Source organism: Hipposideros armiger, unplaced genomic scaffold, assembly GCF_001890085.2.
Source record: "Hipposideros armiger isolate ML-2016 unplaced genomic scaffold, ASM189008v1 scaffold_539, whole genome shotgun sequence".
Lineage (NCBI taxonomy): Eukaryota > Metazoa > Chordata > Mammalia > Chiroptera > Hipposideridae > Hipposideros > Hipposideros armiger.
The window spans coordinates 610,090-622,129 of NW_017731889.1; the positions used below are offsets into that span (position 1 = coordinate 610,090).

The window sequence follows — 12,040 nt, forward strand, 5'->3', positions numbered from 1 at the left end:
ACTAATCTTGCCCAGTTTACCCCTATGTGTAAGCTATGAGAAACGTTATCCTGGGTCAGCCAACAACAGCCCAGCCCACCCAGCATTGTGTCTGCTGCCTGCCCAAAGGGACTTACTGTAATAGAATATAAGAGGTAGCTGTCACCTGCGACATTGACCTTGTAATTGTGATGTCTCTCAAACATCTGGAATACCTTCTTAGTAACTTGTTAGAAATGGGTCATCATTAAAATGAGCTAAACCAGTGGTTCTCAATACTGGCTGCACATTGGAATCCCTGGGAGGGCTTTAAAAACTGACTGATGCCTGGGTCCTAGTCTCAGAGGGGAGAATCTAAGTCGTCTGGAGTGCCACCTGGGCGCTGGGAATTGTAACCACTCCCCCACCCCCACCCCCCTAATTCTAATAAGCAGTCAGGTGTGGGAACCACTGGTCTGAAGCCACTCCTACATAATTTTATATTTCACCTGTGAAACTCTTTAAGTTTATTGTGTCCCTGAATGTTAATTTCCTATAAAGAATTGCAGTCCTACAAGCGTTGAGGGAATATACTGATAACCTGTTTTCTAAAATGGCTGTTACAATAGACTTTCGTGGTGTGGGATTATATATTATGGGCTGTGTTTTGATCTGATCTACATTAAAAGCAAATATTTTAAAGTGAGGAGGCCACACTACATGTTCCCTCTGCTCTCTTGCTGAAGTGGAAAGAGCACTACCTTTCCAGCCAAATCTAAGGGCCACGCGACATGAAGTCCTAAAGGTACTAACATTTCCTGAGACCCAGTTTCTTCATCCTGAAGCTGCGACTGCAAGAGACAAATAGAACAGTGTGTATGGGACATGCTTTGTAAACTGTTCAGTCCTGGACAAAACTGGCCGCTCTGGTTCTTTCTACCAGTTCTGAGGTTCCGTGGTCTCAGGTATAGGTAACACTTCAGTACCTTTTTTGCCCATAGGTCACTTCCCTCCAGTTTCTAGTAATGTTGTTTGCTCTTAGTTCCAGGAGCCTAGAATTTCATAAATAACAACTGCCTCCTCTTGTGAGTACGTCATGCGTGTCATTTGATCTTCACAACTCTATGAGAAAGGAGGCTTAGAGAGGTCACACAGCTAATAGATGGCAGTGCCTGAATTCAAATACAGACAGGCTTATACCATGCCTGTCAGGAGTCCGGTCATAAGTCTCCTGAGGACAGGGATGGTGTCTGAGTCGTTTTTGTGTTCCCCAAGTCTAATGCTCTGTTTTACAGAAGGCACTCAATAAGTTAAGTGAATAACGCATCCATGTGTCCAGTTTACATTCCTCTTCCTGCAGTCTAAGTCCATTTCCCCTGGTTTTGATAGCAAAAAAGATAAAATACTTGGTTGGTTAACATTTTTATGTGTAATGTTCATACAGTATTATATTTATTTTTTGTTTTATTTTTTAGCAGTTCTTTTCCTTGAATTTTATAAGTAAGAAATAATCACATGTCCTCACCTTCTATGCTTCACCTCTTAAGTGTTGTTAATAGAGGGATTTATTAGAACCAGAAAAATTTTTCCAGACCTCCTACCCCCACCCCCAAGAAAAGAAAATTAAAAAAAGAAAAAATAAATCCAGAATATTTGATTTATTCATACTCCTCCTTGTCCAAAACGGGGTTAAGGCAGCTTCCAAAGCGAAATATAGCATGATCAGAACTAAAATAAGAAAAATGAAGCAACATGAAACTAATGGTAGGAGAATAAGTTTGGGCCAGGAATTAAATTAGCATACAATATGCACTCCCTAAAGTCTCCATGCCTGGCTTAAAGTAGGGTTACAGAGCTTTCTAGAAGAGGGAAAAGGATCACTTGCAATGTTCCTGGGGTAAAACAAACTAGTTGCCTAAGTCTAACTATTCCTGATGTTGTTACCAGGGAGAAGTCTCTTCCGTGGGTCCTCACAGAAAACTACCATTTAATGTAGTAAACAACCCTCTAAAGCCATCCTTACAGTAAACATTGTGATGGATTTTATGGGGATGTTTCTTATGATGCACCTCAATAAAGGTTGATGGCTTCTTACTAGAACATAATGCACTAAAAGGAATTTCACAGAGCACCAGTAAGATGGATGCAGTCCAGCGCCAACTGTGTGGTGGTCTGCTTAATCCAGGAGGATCTCGCGTAGGAGCGAGGGCATCAGAAAAATCTGCGAACCTGACAATTGATGTATGTGGGGAGTGGTGGGAGGGACTGTGTGCGATATAGGTGCATTTTTCTCTAGGGAGCTAGCTAATAGCTGATAGCTAATGCTTCGTCAGATCCTCGGGGGTGGGGCAGTCAAGAAATGGAAGAACTGAGCATGTTCCCTAGGGCAAGCTCTGTAAAAGGTTTTGAGGAACAGGGAGCTCAGGGTTATGGTTACTGAGGGGAAGAAGTTCTGTTAGCCAGGTCACTGCAGAGCAAATGTAGGGTGGATTTCCTTTTTAGAAAACTATGCTTTGTAAAGATTTTCACTAAGAGGTCCATTTGATAGGGCCAAAATCCTCTTCAGAAAGAAATTAGATATTGATTCTAACACGGAGGCAACATGGGCAATAATACAAATTATGTATAATTTTTCTAAAATCAACTAAAAATATATCATAAAGGAATGTTACATTTAAAAAACAACAGAGCAAAATTTAAAGACATAAACATTTGCTAACTTTGCCCCTAATCCTTGTTATTATTTGCAACTTAAACTAACCTTGATTTTATTTCCAGACCTGTGTAGACTCTTACTTTTTAATTCGCCCCAAATATATGTTGGTTATAGAGCCCTTCTGAAGCCAGCCAAAGCTCTGGGACCTCTCTGCCTTGTTCAGTATTAAAAGATTCTTGACTTATAGTGGACATTTTTCCTTCCACTGTGCCCAGGGGAGTGTCATTTGCCATCTGAGGCAGTTTGGTCTAATTAAGGGCTCCCCTTGTGTGCCCTTCGGCCTTCCAGTCGACTAGGAAGGTGTCTGGCTGCTTCTCATTCCTCCGATTGTACCTCATCACGAGGCAGCAGCACACACCCATATGAACAGTATGAAATTGGCATCACTGTTATTCTCCAGCGAAACGAGTTATTTCTTCTCCACTAAAACAAATCGGAAGAAAACGGAGAAAGGTTTCCCTTCCAGAACTAATCTCCAGCCGCTAGGTTAAGTCATGCTTTTATTTTAAAGCAATGACATTTTCCTCGGCCTCTGAAATTGTCTTCTGCTATTATAAACTGCTTTGACAAGAAAGTTTCTTAGGACAACTTCCTTTTAAAACTTGCATCTCCACTGGACAAAGCATTTTTTAAAAGATATCATCCAAATAGAAAACATCTGTTTTTGAAAGATAGTTTTAAAGTGCTTTCACCACATTCTCAAAGATAATTATTAGAGCATCCATCCCTGACTACAGAACTCCAAGTTTTAAAAAGTCATCTTCCTCCAGTTTCTCCATACCTGAACTTCATTGGGGTCAGCTCTTGAAGAAAGGGAGGTTTAGGTAGACAAAAAAGAGAGCTGTGTTGAGGTTATATTGAACAGAATCAAGAATATTCTTCCAGTGTCATGCAATAGGTTAATATTCTATTCTAGATTAAATTCAGTTCCTAGTACCATTTTTTAAATATAATTTTAGTGATTAATATATGAGGGAATTAGGAACCTTTATTTCTCATTTCTCTATTAAAAAAAAAGGTCATTAATTTAGAAGTACCCTGGCAATGATGTAACTGATGTCCTATGGTTTCTCTCCTCAAAAATGCACAATTCTATGCTCTTTACAAATTAAGGTATTTTAGTGGAGAAACTAACAGGAGTTAATTAGAAAGATCTTCATCTCAAGACTCCCCTCCTTGAAATTGCATATGCCTTTCATTCAGTCCGTCGTTCCTTTATCTTTACATTCAGTTACTTAACATACTTATTAAGCATCTATTGTAGTATGTGCCAGGCAGTGTTTTTAGTGATTGGACAAAAATCAAGAACAAAAGACAGAATCTCTTTCTTCCTAGAACTTCAAGTTTAGTCGGGAAAATAGACATTCAATAAATTAATTAAAAAATAGTACTGTACAACACAAAAAGTGAACCCTAATGTAAACTATGAACTTTAGTTAAAAATAACATAGCAAATATTGCTTCATCAATTGTAACAAATGCCCCCACAGGAATGCAAGATAATAAAGGAAACTGTGTGTTATGTTGGCATATGGGAACTCTGCAAAATTTTCTAACTGCTCTAAAAAATAAAGTATCTTAATTAAAAATAAAAATTTGTAAATAGCTATAAAAGATAAGCACTTTATAGGAAATAAACAGGATGCTATTAGAAAGAATAGTGGGGTGACATAATGTGAATCAGGGAATGAGGAAAGGCTTTCCTGGAGAAGTGCTGTTTAAGCCCAGAACTGGAGAAGCAGGAGCCCGCCAGGCAAAGAAGAGAAGGAAACACATTCTCAGTAAAGCAAAGTGATATTTGAGTTACCTTTGTAAATATTGTTCTGGTTTCTCTGTGGAAGATGGATTGTGGGGGTGGGGTGCAGAGGTAAGAGTACAAAGGAGACAAGTTGGGAGACACGTAGAAGGGACCACAGCTCTCCCTACCCACTCAAAGTACTAGAAGAACCGAGTGACAGGAGGATGTTTCTCTGGCTTGTGCCAGAATCAGTTAGGTCCTCCATGGGCTGGGTGCTAGGAAGAAAGGAGCTTGTCAGTGGCAGCAAGATGGGGTTCCCATGTCTCATTCCTAAGACTTTTTAGTGACTCAATGGGATTTATAGAATGAGGAAGTCTGTGTGTGTGTGTGTGTGTGTGTGTGTGTGTGTGTGTGTATGTGTGAGAGAGAGAGAGAGAGAGAGAGAGAGAGAGACAGACAGACAGACAGACAGACAGACAGACAGACAGACACTACAACCAGGTGAGAATTGTTAGGGAAAAAAGTCTTTAAGTGCTAACTACCCAGCTGTAACAACAGATTTTCATAGAAGTCTGTATAAGATTTAATTTGCAATAGTTATCTTTATTTCTGCTACTAGATTGTTGGAATTTATTTTGGTTTCTGTTTCTTTGAAGACTACATGTTTTAAAATTGTTGATCAATCAACGAAGAGGACACTTAAGAAAGGTCCATTTAGGCAGGGCGCTGTTTTAGTACATCAATACTGAACTGTTCATATCAGAGTTCTTAGGGATGCTAAATTCCCAAGGAAAACAATTCTAGTGGGTAAAAGGAAATGTCAGCCTATGATAGATTTCTATTGATTCTGGAACTGTTATTAGTAGCATGGAAGCTTAAATAGCTCAGTTTTATTTTCTTTTAAAATTAAGAAGCTCTGCAATTGTATAATCCACTTCATCATTTGTTTTACCTGCCTATGCGTATGTGCACTCGAGATTTCCAAGGCGTTAACTATTTTTATGCATTTTTACAGTAGAAAAATTGTATATGGTGTTTGGACATTCTATATAGAACATTTGCTTACACTGAAAAATCTTTAGCAAAGGAGCATGCATTTCATAGCACTTAGCTAATAGGATACAAAATGGTTAATGTGTCTATTTCACGCTATAGTTTTTGTTTTTTATATTCCTGGAAACACTGTCAAGAATCCCCCATTTAAGCAGACCTGTTGTTTATTTTAGGAAATAGAAGTGCACCATTAATGTAATTTTAAGTAGTTCAGTTGTGAATATGGGGTGAAGCGATAAAATAAAGTTTTCCACTGTGATGTCTCCATTAAGAAGCTCCTCTTTGTGTAAAATACTCCGTGGCAAAGTTGCTTCTATTTAAAGCAGTGAGTTTGATCTTGGCTTTGATCTAAAGCTTTTGATCTTGAAAGAAGGATAGAGTAGCAATAAAGAGAGGGCAAGGCAGATTTTCTTTAAAGAAATGCGATAAAGTTAAAGGGATGGTCAAGATCAGCAAACACGAGTGTGACCGGACTCTTCTCCCCAAGCGCTCACGCCCCAGTCTGATTCAGCCAACTTCTGATGCGGATGGGAAGAAAGCTTTTTGGGAGTCGGAGGAAAAACTTGGGACATCACACACTTTTATAAACTAAATGGAAAATTTCCCTTAATTATGAAGACAGATTGTATCGCTTTTAAATTCTCCCCAGTCGTTCTCAGGGTCCATTACCCAGGCTAGTGCTGTGCGGGCTGTGCTTAGCCAGAACGCAGTGGCTCCTGCGACGCGCCGGCAGAGCGCGGGGCTCACCTTTTACGCGCTCCCACCTTGCACCCCAGGGGTCACCTGCCACTGCCCCGAAGTTCGGAGGGGCCATTGGAAAACGTCTACTTAAACGTCTCATCTACTCCTGGAGAAAACTCCAGTAGAAAAGTTCCTTTCCTTCCGCGAAGGCCATCTGGACACTTAGATTTCTGACTGGAGGAGTGAGTTCAGGCTGGCCGCGGGGGTGAGGTCGCTTTTCCTGCTAGGCCCTTTCTCTTGCGGATGGGCAGTATTTCCCAAGGCAGCCAAGAAACCCTTTCGCTTGTACCCAGGGCCTGCGGGAGTAGGGGGCTGGAAAGGTAAGGCGTGCGCGCCCGTGTCGGTCCGCGCGTGTGAGGGCGCGGGAGCGCGGGCGCTGGCCGGTTTGGAGAGAGGACGAGAGATGTTTGCAAAGAGAACAATAAAATCGCTAGCGCGTTGGCGGGGGCGGGGGCGAAAGGGACCTGCAGAAAGCGCGGCGCGGCGCCTATACCTTTAAGGCAGGCCCCGCCCCAGCGCCCGCCCGCCGCCCGCGCTGCGCCTTAGGTGTTGCGGGCCCCGACCGCTTGCTGCTCTTCTCTGGGCTGGCCGGGCGGCGGGCCCTGGGCGCGGGCTCTGGCGCCCCCGCTCCCACTCTCACCTACGTCAGGCGAGGTACAGGGTCAGCGCGCCGAGGTGGTGGGGCGCAGGGAAGGGGGCTGGGGCGGCTCCCGGGATAAACTTGACTGTCCCCTTCTCCCGCAGCCGCTGCAGACTGAGCGCCAGGCCGGGGCGGAGTGCGGGCTCGCGCGGCAAGTGGGCGTAGAGGTGAGTGCGAGCGGCGTGGTCCTTGCGTTCCCCTCCCTTCCTCCCCGGGCTGTGGGTCCCGCGCCGCATCCCCTACGTGGAGCCCCCGTGCCCTCTGGGCGCCGACGCGCGGCAGCGGTGGGTAGGCTGGCCCTGGTTCGGGGGTTCCGGGGTGCACCGGCGCGGGGGTGGCAACCGGGTCCGGAGACTGGAGGGTGCGGCCCGGCGAAGGTCATGGCCTCCGCGCGCCGCAGACCCGAGCTCCCCCCAGCCCCTTGCGCGGAGGCGGCCCCGCGATCTCCGACAGGCGCCGGTGGCTTCCCCCAGGTGAGGTGGGAAGGTTGAATCAAGAGGCCGTCGAGCGTTTCTCACGCTGAGAGGCGGCCCCTAGGACCTGTAGTCCTGTTTAAAATGCTCTGTGGTTTTTGAACTTCAGGTCGAGAAATGGAGTCGAGTGAACCGGAGACCCCGAAAACGGAAACGAAGGGGGACCGAAGAAGTGTTTGAAAAGGTAAGGGTCCCTGAAAGACAGCACTCGGTGGAATTCATGATAAATCTCCTCGTCTGCCCCCGAGGACTTGGTCACAATAGGGTAGCATCCTTCGAAAAGTTTTAATTAAATTTACTGTAAATTGTAAATTTGCGTGGATAGTTCTATAGAAATACTGGCTGATAATCCTAATGATTATCAACATACTGTGTTTTCATGAAGTAAGAATGACTCGGGATGGAGATTCGTTTCATGATGATTAAGTAGAGCACCAGGATGTAAGTAGGTTCCATTATCATATTAGGCCAGTAGTATTTATTATGGCAATGTTAAGGTACCCCTAAAAGGGGGGGCCGTCTGAATAAATCACCTACAGTATTGGGTTTCTCTGTTTGGTTGTGACAGATAGAATACCATACTCACTCATTTAGACTTTAATCTCAAAAATGGAGAAAGAAGCTGAAAACAATGGATTACTTTGAAATGCTAGGAGGGAATTTATTTACTGTAAAGCAAATGAGAAATTTGTTTTCCAAAATTCAGAATTTTAGTGTTACTTGGCAGAAGTTTGCACTACCTATTTTCTCCTGACATTATATTACGTTAAAACTTGATTTGTCATTGTAATAAGTATTGTGAAAGAAGGTAAGTAGTCTGCTGTTTCCTAAGTGACTTTTATTGTAAACTGAAAAGCGAATAGTGTTTTTACAGTGTTACAGCAGATAAGATTTTTGTTGCTTTTTGAAATTATTTTAAGTACTGTTTTTTGATTCTTGATAGCACCAAGGGATTAAAATAGCGGTGTGTTGTTTTTCTGCTGCTAGGATGTATGATGAATCACTCCTGATTCTGAAGCCAAATTCTTGCTGATAGCATTGCTGCCAACTTCTGTGATGTGTTGCCTTAGTATGGGCATTGCAGTGACCGAGAGTGTGCACAAAGCACCTCATAATGAAGGTGATACCAAAGTTCCAGAGTGCATTTGAGGATACCCAGGGCAGCTTCTGAGAGAATTGGGAAAGGAACGGGCATAGGAGGATTGTCCTTTGTAGCGAGACATGCAGTATGGGAAAAGTGGTACCCCAGCTTTTCCCTTTTTTAAAAAAAGTCATACATGTCACTTCAGTTAAACGGTAACAGAAGAGTTGTAATTTTGAAGACTTGAGTTTTCTGACCATACCTCAGCATGGTATGGTAAGTTGTGTTTAACTTTCATGGTCTAGGTGTGTTTTAAAATGTTTGTGACGTGATGAGTGAGATCATAAAATGTCCAAAAAAGGAAAAAGAAATTATGTCTTGCTTAGTGTTTAAAAACAAAAAATTTTTTCTCGCTATTTTTTAAACCAAAAATAAGGTTATCCAAGTGCACAATGCATCAAGTGTTAAAGAAGGGAAAGCTGTTATCTTTGCAGATTACTAAGGACCATCACTACTAAAATCTGAGCTTGAAGTGACCATATCTGTGACACCCATGACCTGACCACTGCCTTCTCAGACTGAGAAGGGGTGGGTGGAGGACTGAGGATTTTACTTCCCGTGAAAAAGGGAGTTCTTCCCAGCCTTCTCCTCGAGAGAGACTGTTGCGGTAGAGCTTATGGGAAGGGCACACGTTAGCCTTTTCTTCTTAGAAAATAAGGGCAGCAGTCTTAAAGAGGATATGAAAATGAAGTAGGTTGGGACCAACATGCTGAACTTCCTTTCAAGGAATGGAGCTTAAAGCCGACTAGCTTTGAGGGTAGAGGTGGGGAGAGCAAGAAGATGGGAACTTTCGGATAATATTAATAATGACCAGCATCTCCAGGCTATCCTTCTGGCTCTCGGCAGCCGCCGAGTCTCTTGCCCACTGTTTGCCTCTGCTATGCCTAGGAGAGGGTTTGGAGCTCGCTGGGCAAAGCATGCCTTATTTTCAAGGGCAAGGTGAAAGGGGGTGGGTTGGGATGGGGGGTGCTCAGCGACCCAACAGCAGTGGAACAGATTCCGAAAGGCACCGAAGCTATGTTGCAGCTGGTTGCCCCAATGTCTGTTCCAAAATACAGATCGAATTCTGTGGTAATGAGTGTTGAAACCAAGGTCATATGTTACCTCTTGCTAGGATTTGAACCCACTTTTAGTAGGAATCTAGGTAGTTAACCTACTGTTTAATATGTTTTTTTAAAAACGTCTGCCATGCTACAAGTAGAAGTAAATTAGTCAATTTCTCCTTTTTCATGCATCCGCTGTATTTTCTACACCATTAAAACTGTGATATTTTCTGTTGGTATTCATTTTATATTGCTGTGAGTTAAGAAACTGGGTTTGAGTCATTTCTGGTAGGTGTACATTTTAAATCGAGCTGTTCCTGTATTTGCCTGCTTTGTTTCTTTGCCCTGCCTGGCCCCATGCAGCCCTTCCCTCCATCCCCCAGCCTCTGTCTGCATCTTCAGGCCTCAGGCAGGCGTCACCCTAGCTGAGTTAACTTGGCTAACTAGTCTGTATGCAACTCTGTTAGGGTCTTAACATTTTTTCTCCGATTTTTACTAACTTGTGGAAAGCCGTCTTCTGACCTGCCTGGAAGGGAGACAAAGGCCAGCGTCTAAAACAGGCACTGGGCGAGCAAGTGCATGTGAAGAATGTAATCCTAAAGGAGATACTGGTGTTTTTCCTTCAAGAAAACCTCCAAGGTGCTAAGTGGTGGGCACAGCCTGATGTAACTTGAAATACTGTACTAGTTGAGCTTTTCAGGGAACTCCAAAGGGGAAGCAAAACAAACTTACCCTGTGCTCAGCTGTGGGTTAAAATAACGAATAATGAAATAAAGTAAACTGGGTGAGTGAGAGGTACCACCCAGAGAAGTGATTTCCAATGCGCTCCTGGCCTTCTCTGGCCTGTTCCCCTGCATGGTGTCACCCGCCCACCCACCAGCTAGCTCTGCCGTCTCTGTGCTCACAGATTTCAGCTTTCTCTTATGCGTCTTCTAGCTTCCCTGACATTTATTTCCATTTTATTTTCATATTTTAGACCTTTTCCACTGGTATAACTATTCCTTTGTACTGTTTTTTCTTTCTTCCTTTTAAATGATGAAACTCATCTCTCTTTTGTTCCTGGTGCTGAGGTACTTTTCCTCTTATGTTCTAATATTCTTCCTTTTTCATTATTTGAGTTCTTTTTATTTAGCTTGAACAATTTGTGTAGCAGAAAAGCAAGGGGAACATGAACAACTACACAAAGAACAATTAGGATGAATGGCTCAGCCTGTTCTGCGAGGGCTGCTTAAACAATGGGGATTGCAGCAGTGAATTGTATCATGTGTATTTTTAAAAATAATGTTAATAGATTTTACTAAATGGCTGTTGGTTTTGGAAGACAAACACATTTTTTTCTGCTTTTTAAGTCAAAGATAAATATAAATTATCCATTGCATTCAAAGCTTAAGGAATAATGTAAGGTTTTAAAAAATATATATGTATGTAAAATAATACAAAGTTTTTAATCTTTTATCAGTATTTTAAGGATTAGGGATATACTGTAGAATAATATTTTATGAAATTGTATATTTGAGGAAAATATGTGAATGGTGTATGATTCTTTTAGAGGAAGAAAATTCCAATTTTCAGATTCAAAAGCACGTTTCCTACTTTATGCGTATCTGATAATATACGGAGAACAAATTTTAGAATACTCATTTCTGGTCATCAGTAAGTCTATCTGATGATGTCAGAAGTATTCATTGGTATACTTTCAAACATTGAAAATTCAACAGTACTAAGGTTGGCTGTTATTAACAAGCGTTCCTTTATGTGTGAGTTTGTTTCGAAGTGAGTGGTCTTGGTGAGGCTTAGGTTGTCTGGCCTTTGTTACGATTAGTCCTAAGGGACTAGGTGCAGGTGGTTTTCCAGCAAAAGCGCCCTTTAAGGTTACCTCAATTATGCTTTTCTACTAGAGTCTGAAAAACAATACTCTTGAACGTGAAATTGCTTAAAATTTGGTGAAATTTTCCTTGATATATTGAGTGAGACATAAAAGTCTAGAAAGATGGTTGTGAAAAAGTGAACTTTATAGTATTTAAATAGTGGCCATTTTAGTTGGACCCAAATGATAAACTCTGTTTTCTGTCTTTGAGAAAAAATATGCTGGAGCTATTTCCTTTGTGACAATATCCTTCCTAAATTCTGGAGCCGTTTCACTCAACTTTTATTTGTTCTTTCCACACACTTGATTCTGAACTGCAATCAATGATAATCTTAGTATGAATAATAACTCACAGATTTTAAAAATTGTATTGAAAACCCAACTTGGTTTATTCATTTTACCACATTTTTTGCTCCTTTTAAAATTTTGTTCATTCTGAGAGAATGTTTTTATTACAATTCTAATTTTGAAATATTCAACATGATCAAGGTAGGTAATAAATTTTAACTATTTAACAAAGTACTTTACTGCAGTTTGTCTTCTGTGGCAAAGGTGTGTTTTATATTTGGTTTATGTTTTCTGGAAAACAATATTTAAGACTAATAAAACTTATCTGGCTCTTTCTTGGCCATAACAGCAGATGCCGACTGTGTTAGGCGTGACTCCGGAG

General features: G+C 41.8%; 1 protein-coding gene across 21 annotated transcripts in view; it reads left to right on the plus strand.

Moving 5' to 3' along the window:
- Window positions 1–12,040, plus strand: part of AOPEP (aminopeptidase O (putative)) — a 433,403-nt gene that overhangs the window by 302,036 nt on the left and 119,327 nt on the right. For all 21 annotated transcript variants that reach the window (XR_002126899.1, XR_002126900.1, XR_002126898.1 and 18 more), the window contains 2 exons: window positions 6,951–7,013; window positions 7,429–7,503. Coding sequence is in view for 10 of the 21 variants with exons in the window: in XM_019668789.1 (XP_019524334.1) it covers window positions 6,951–7,013; window positions 7,429–7,503 (138 nt within the window). In the remaining 11 variants the exon portion in view is untranslated. The remainder of the gene's footprint in view (window positions 1–6,950; window positions 7,014–7,428; window positions 7,504–12,040) is intronic.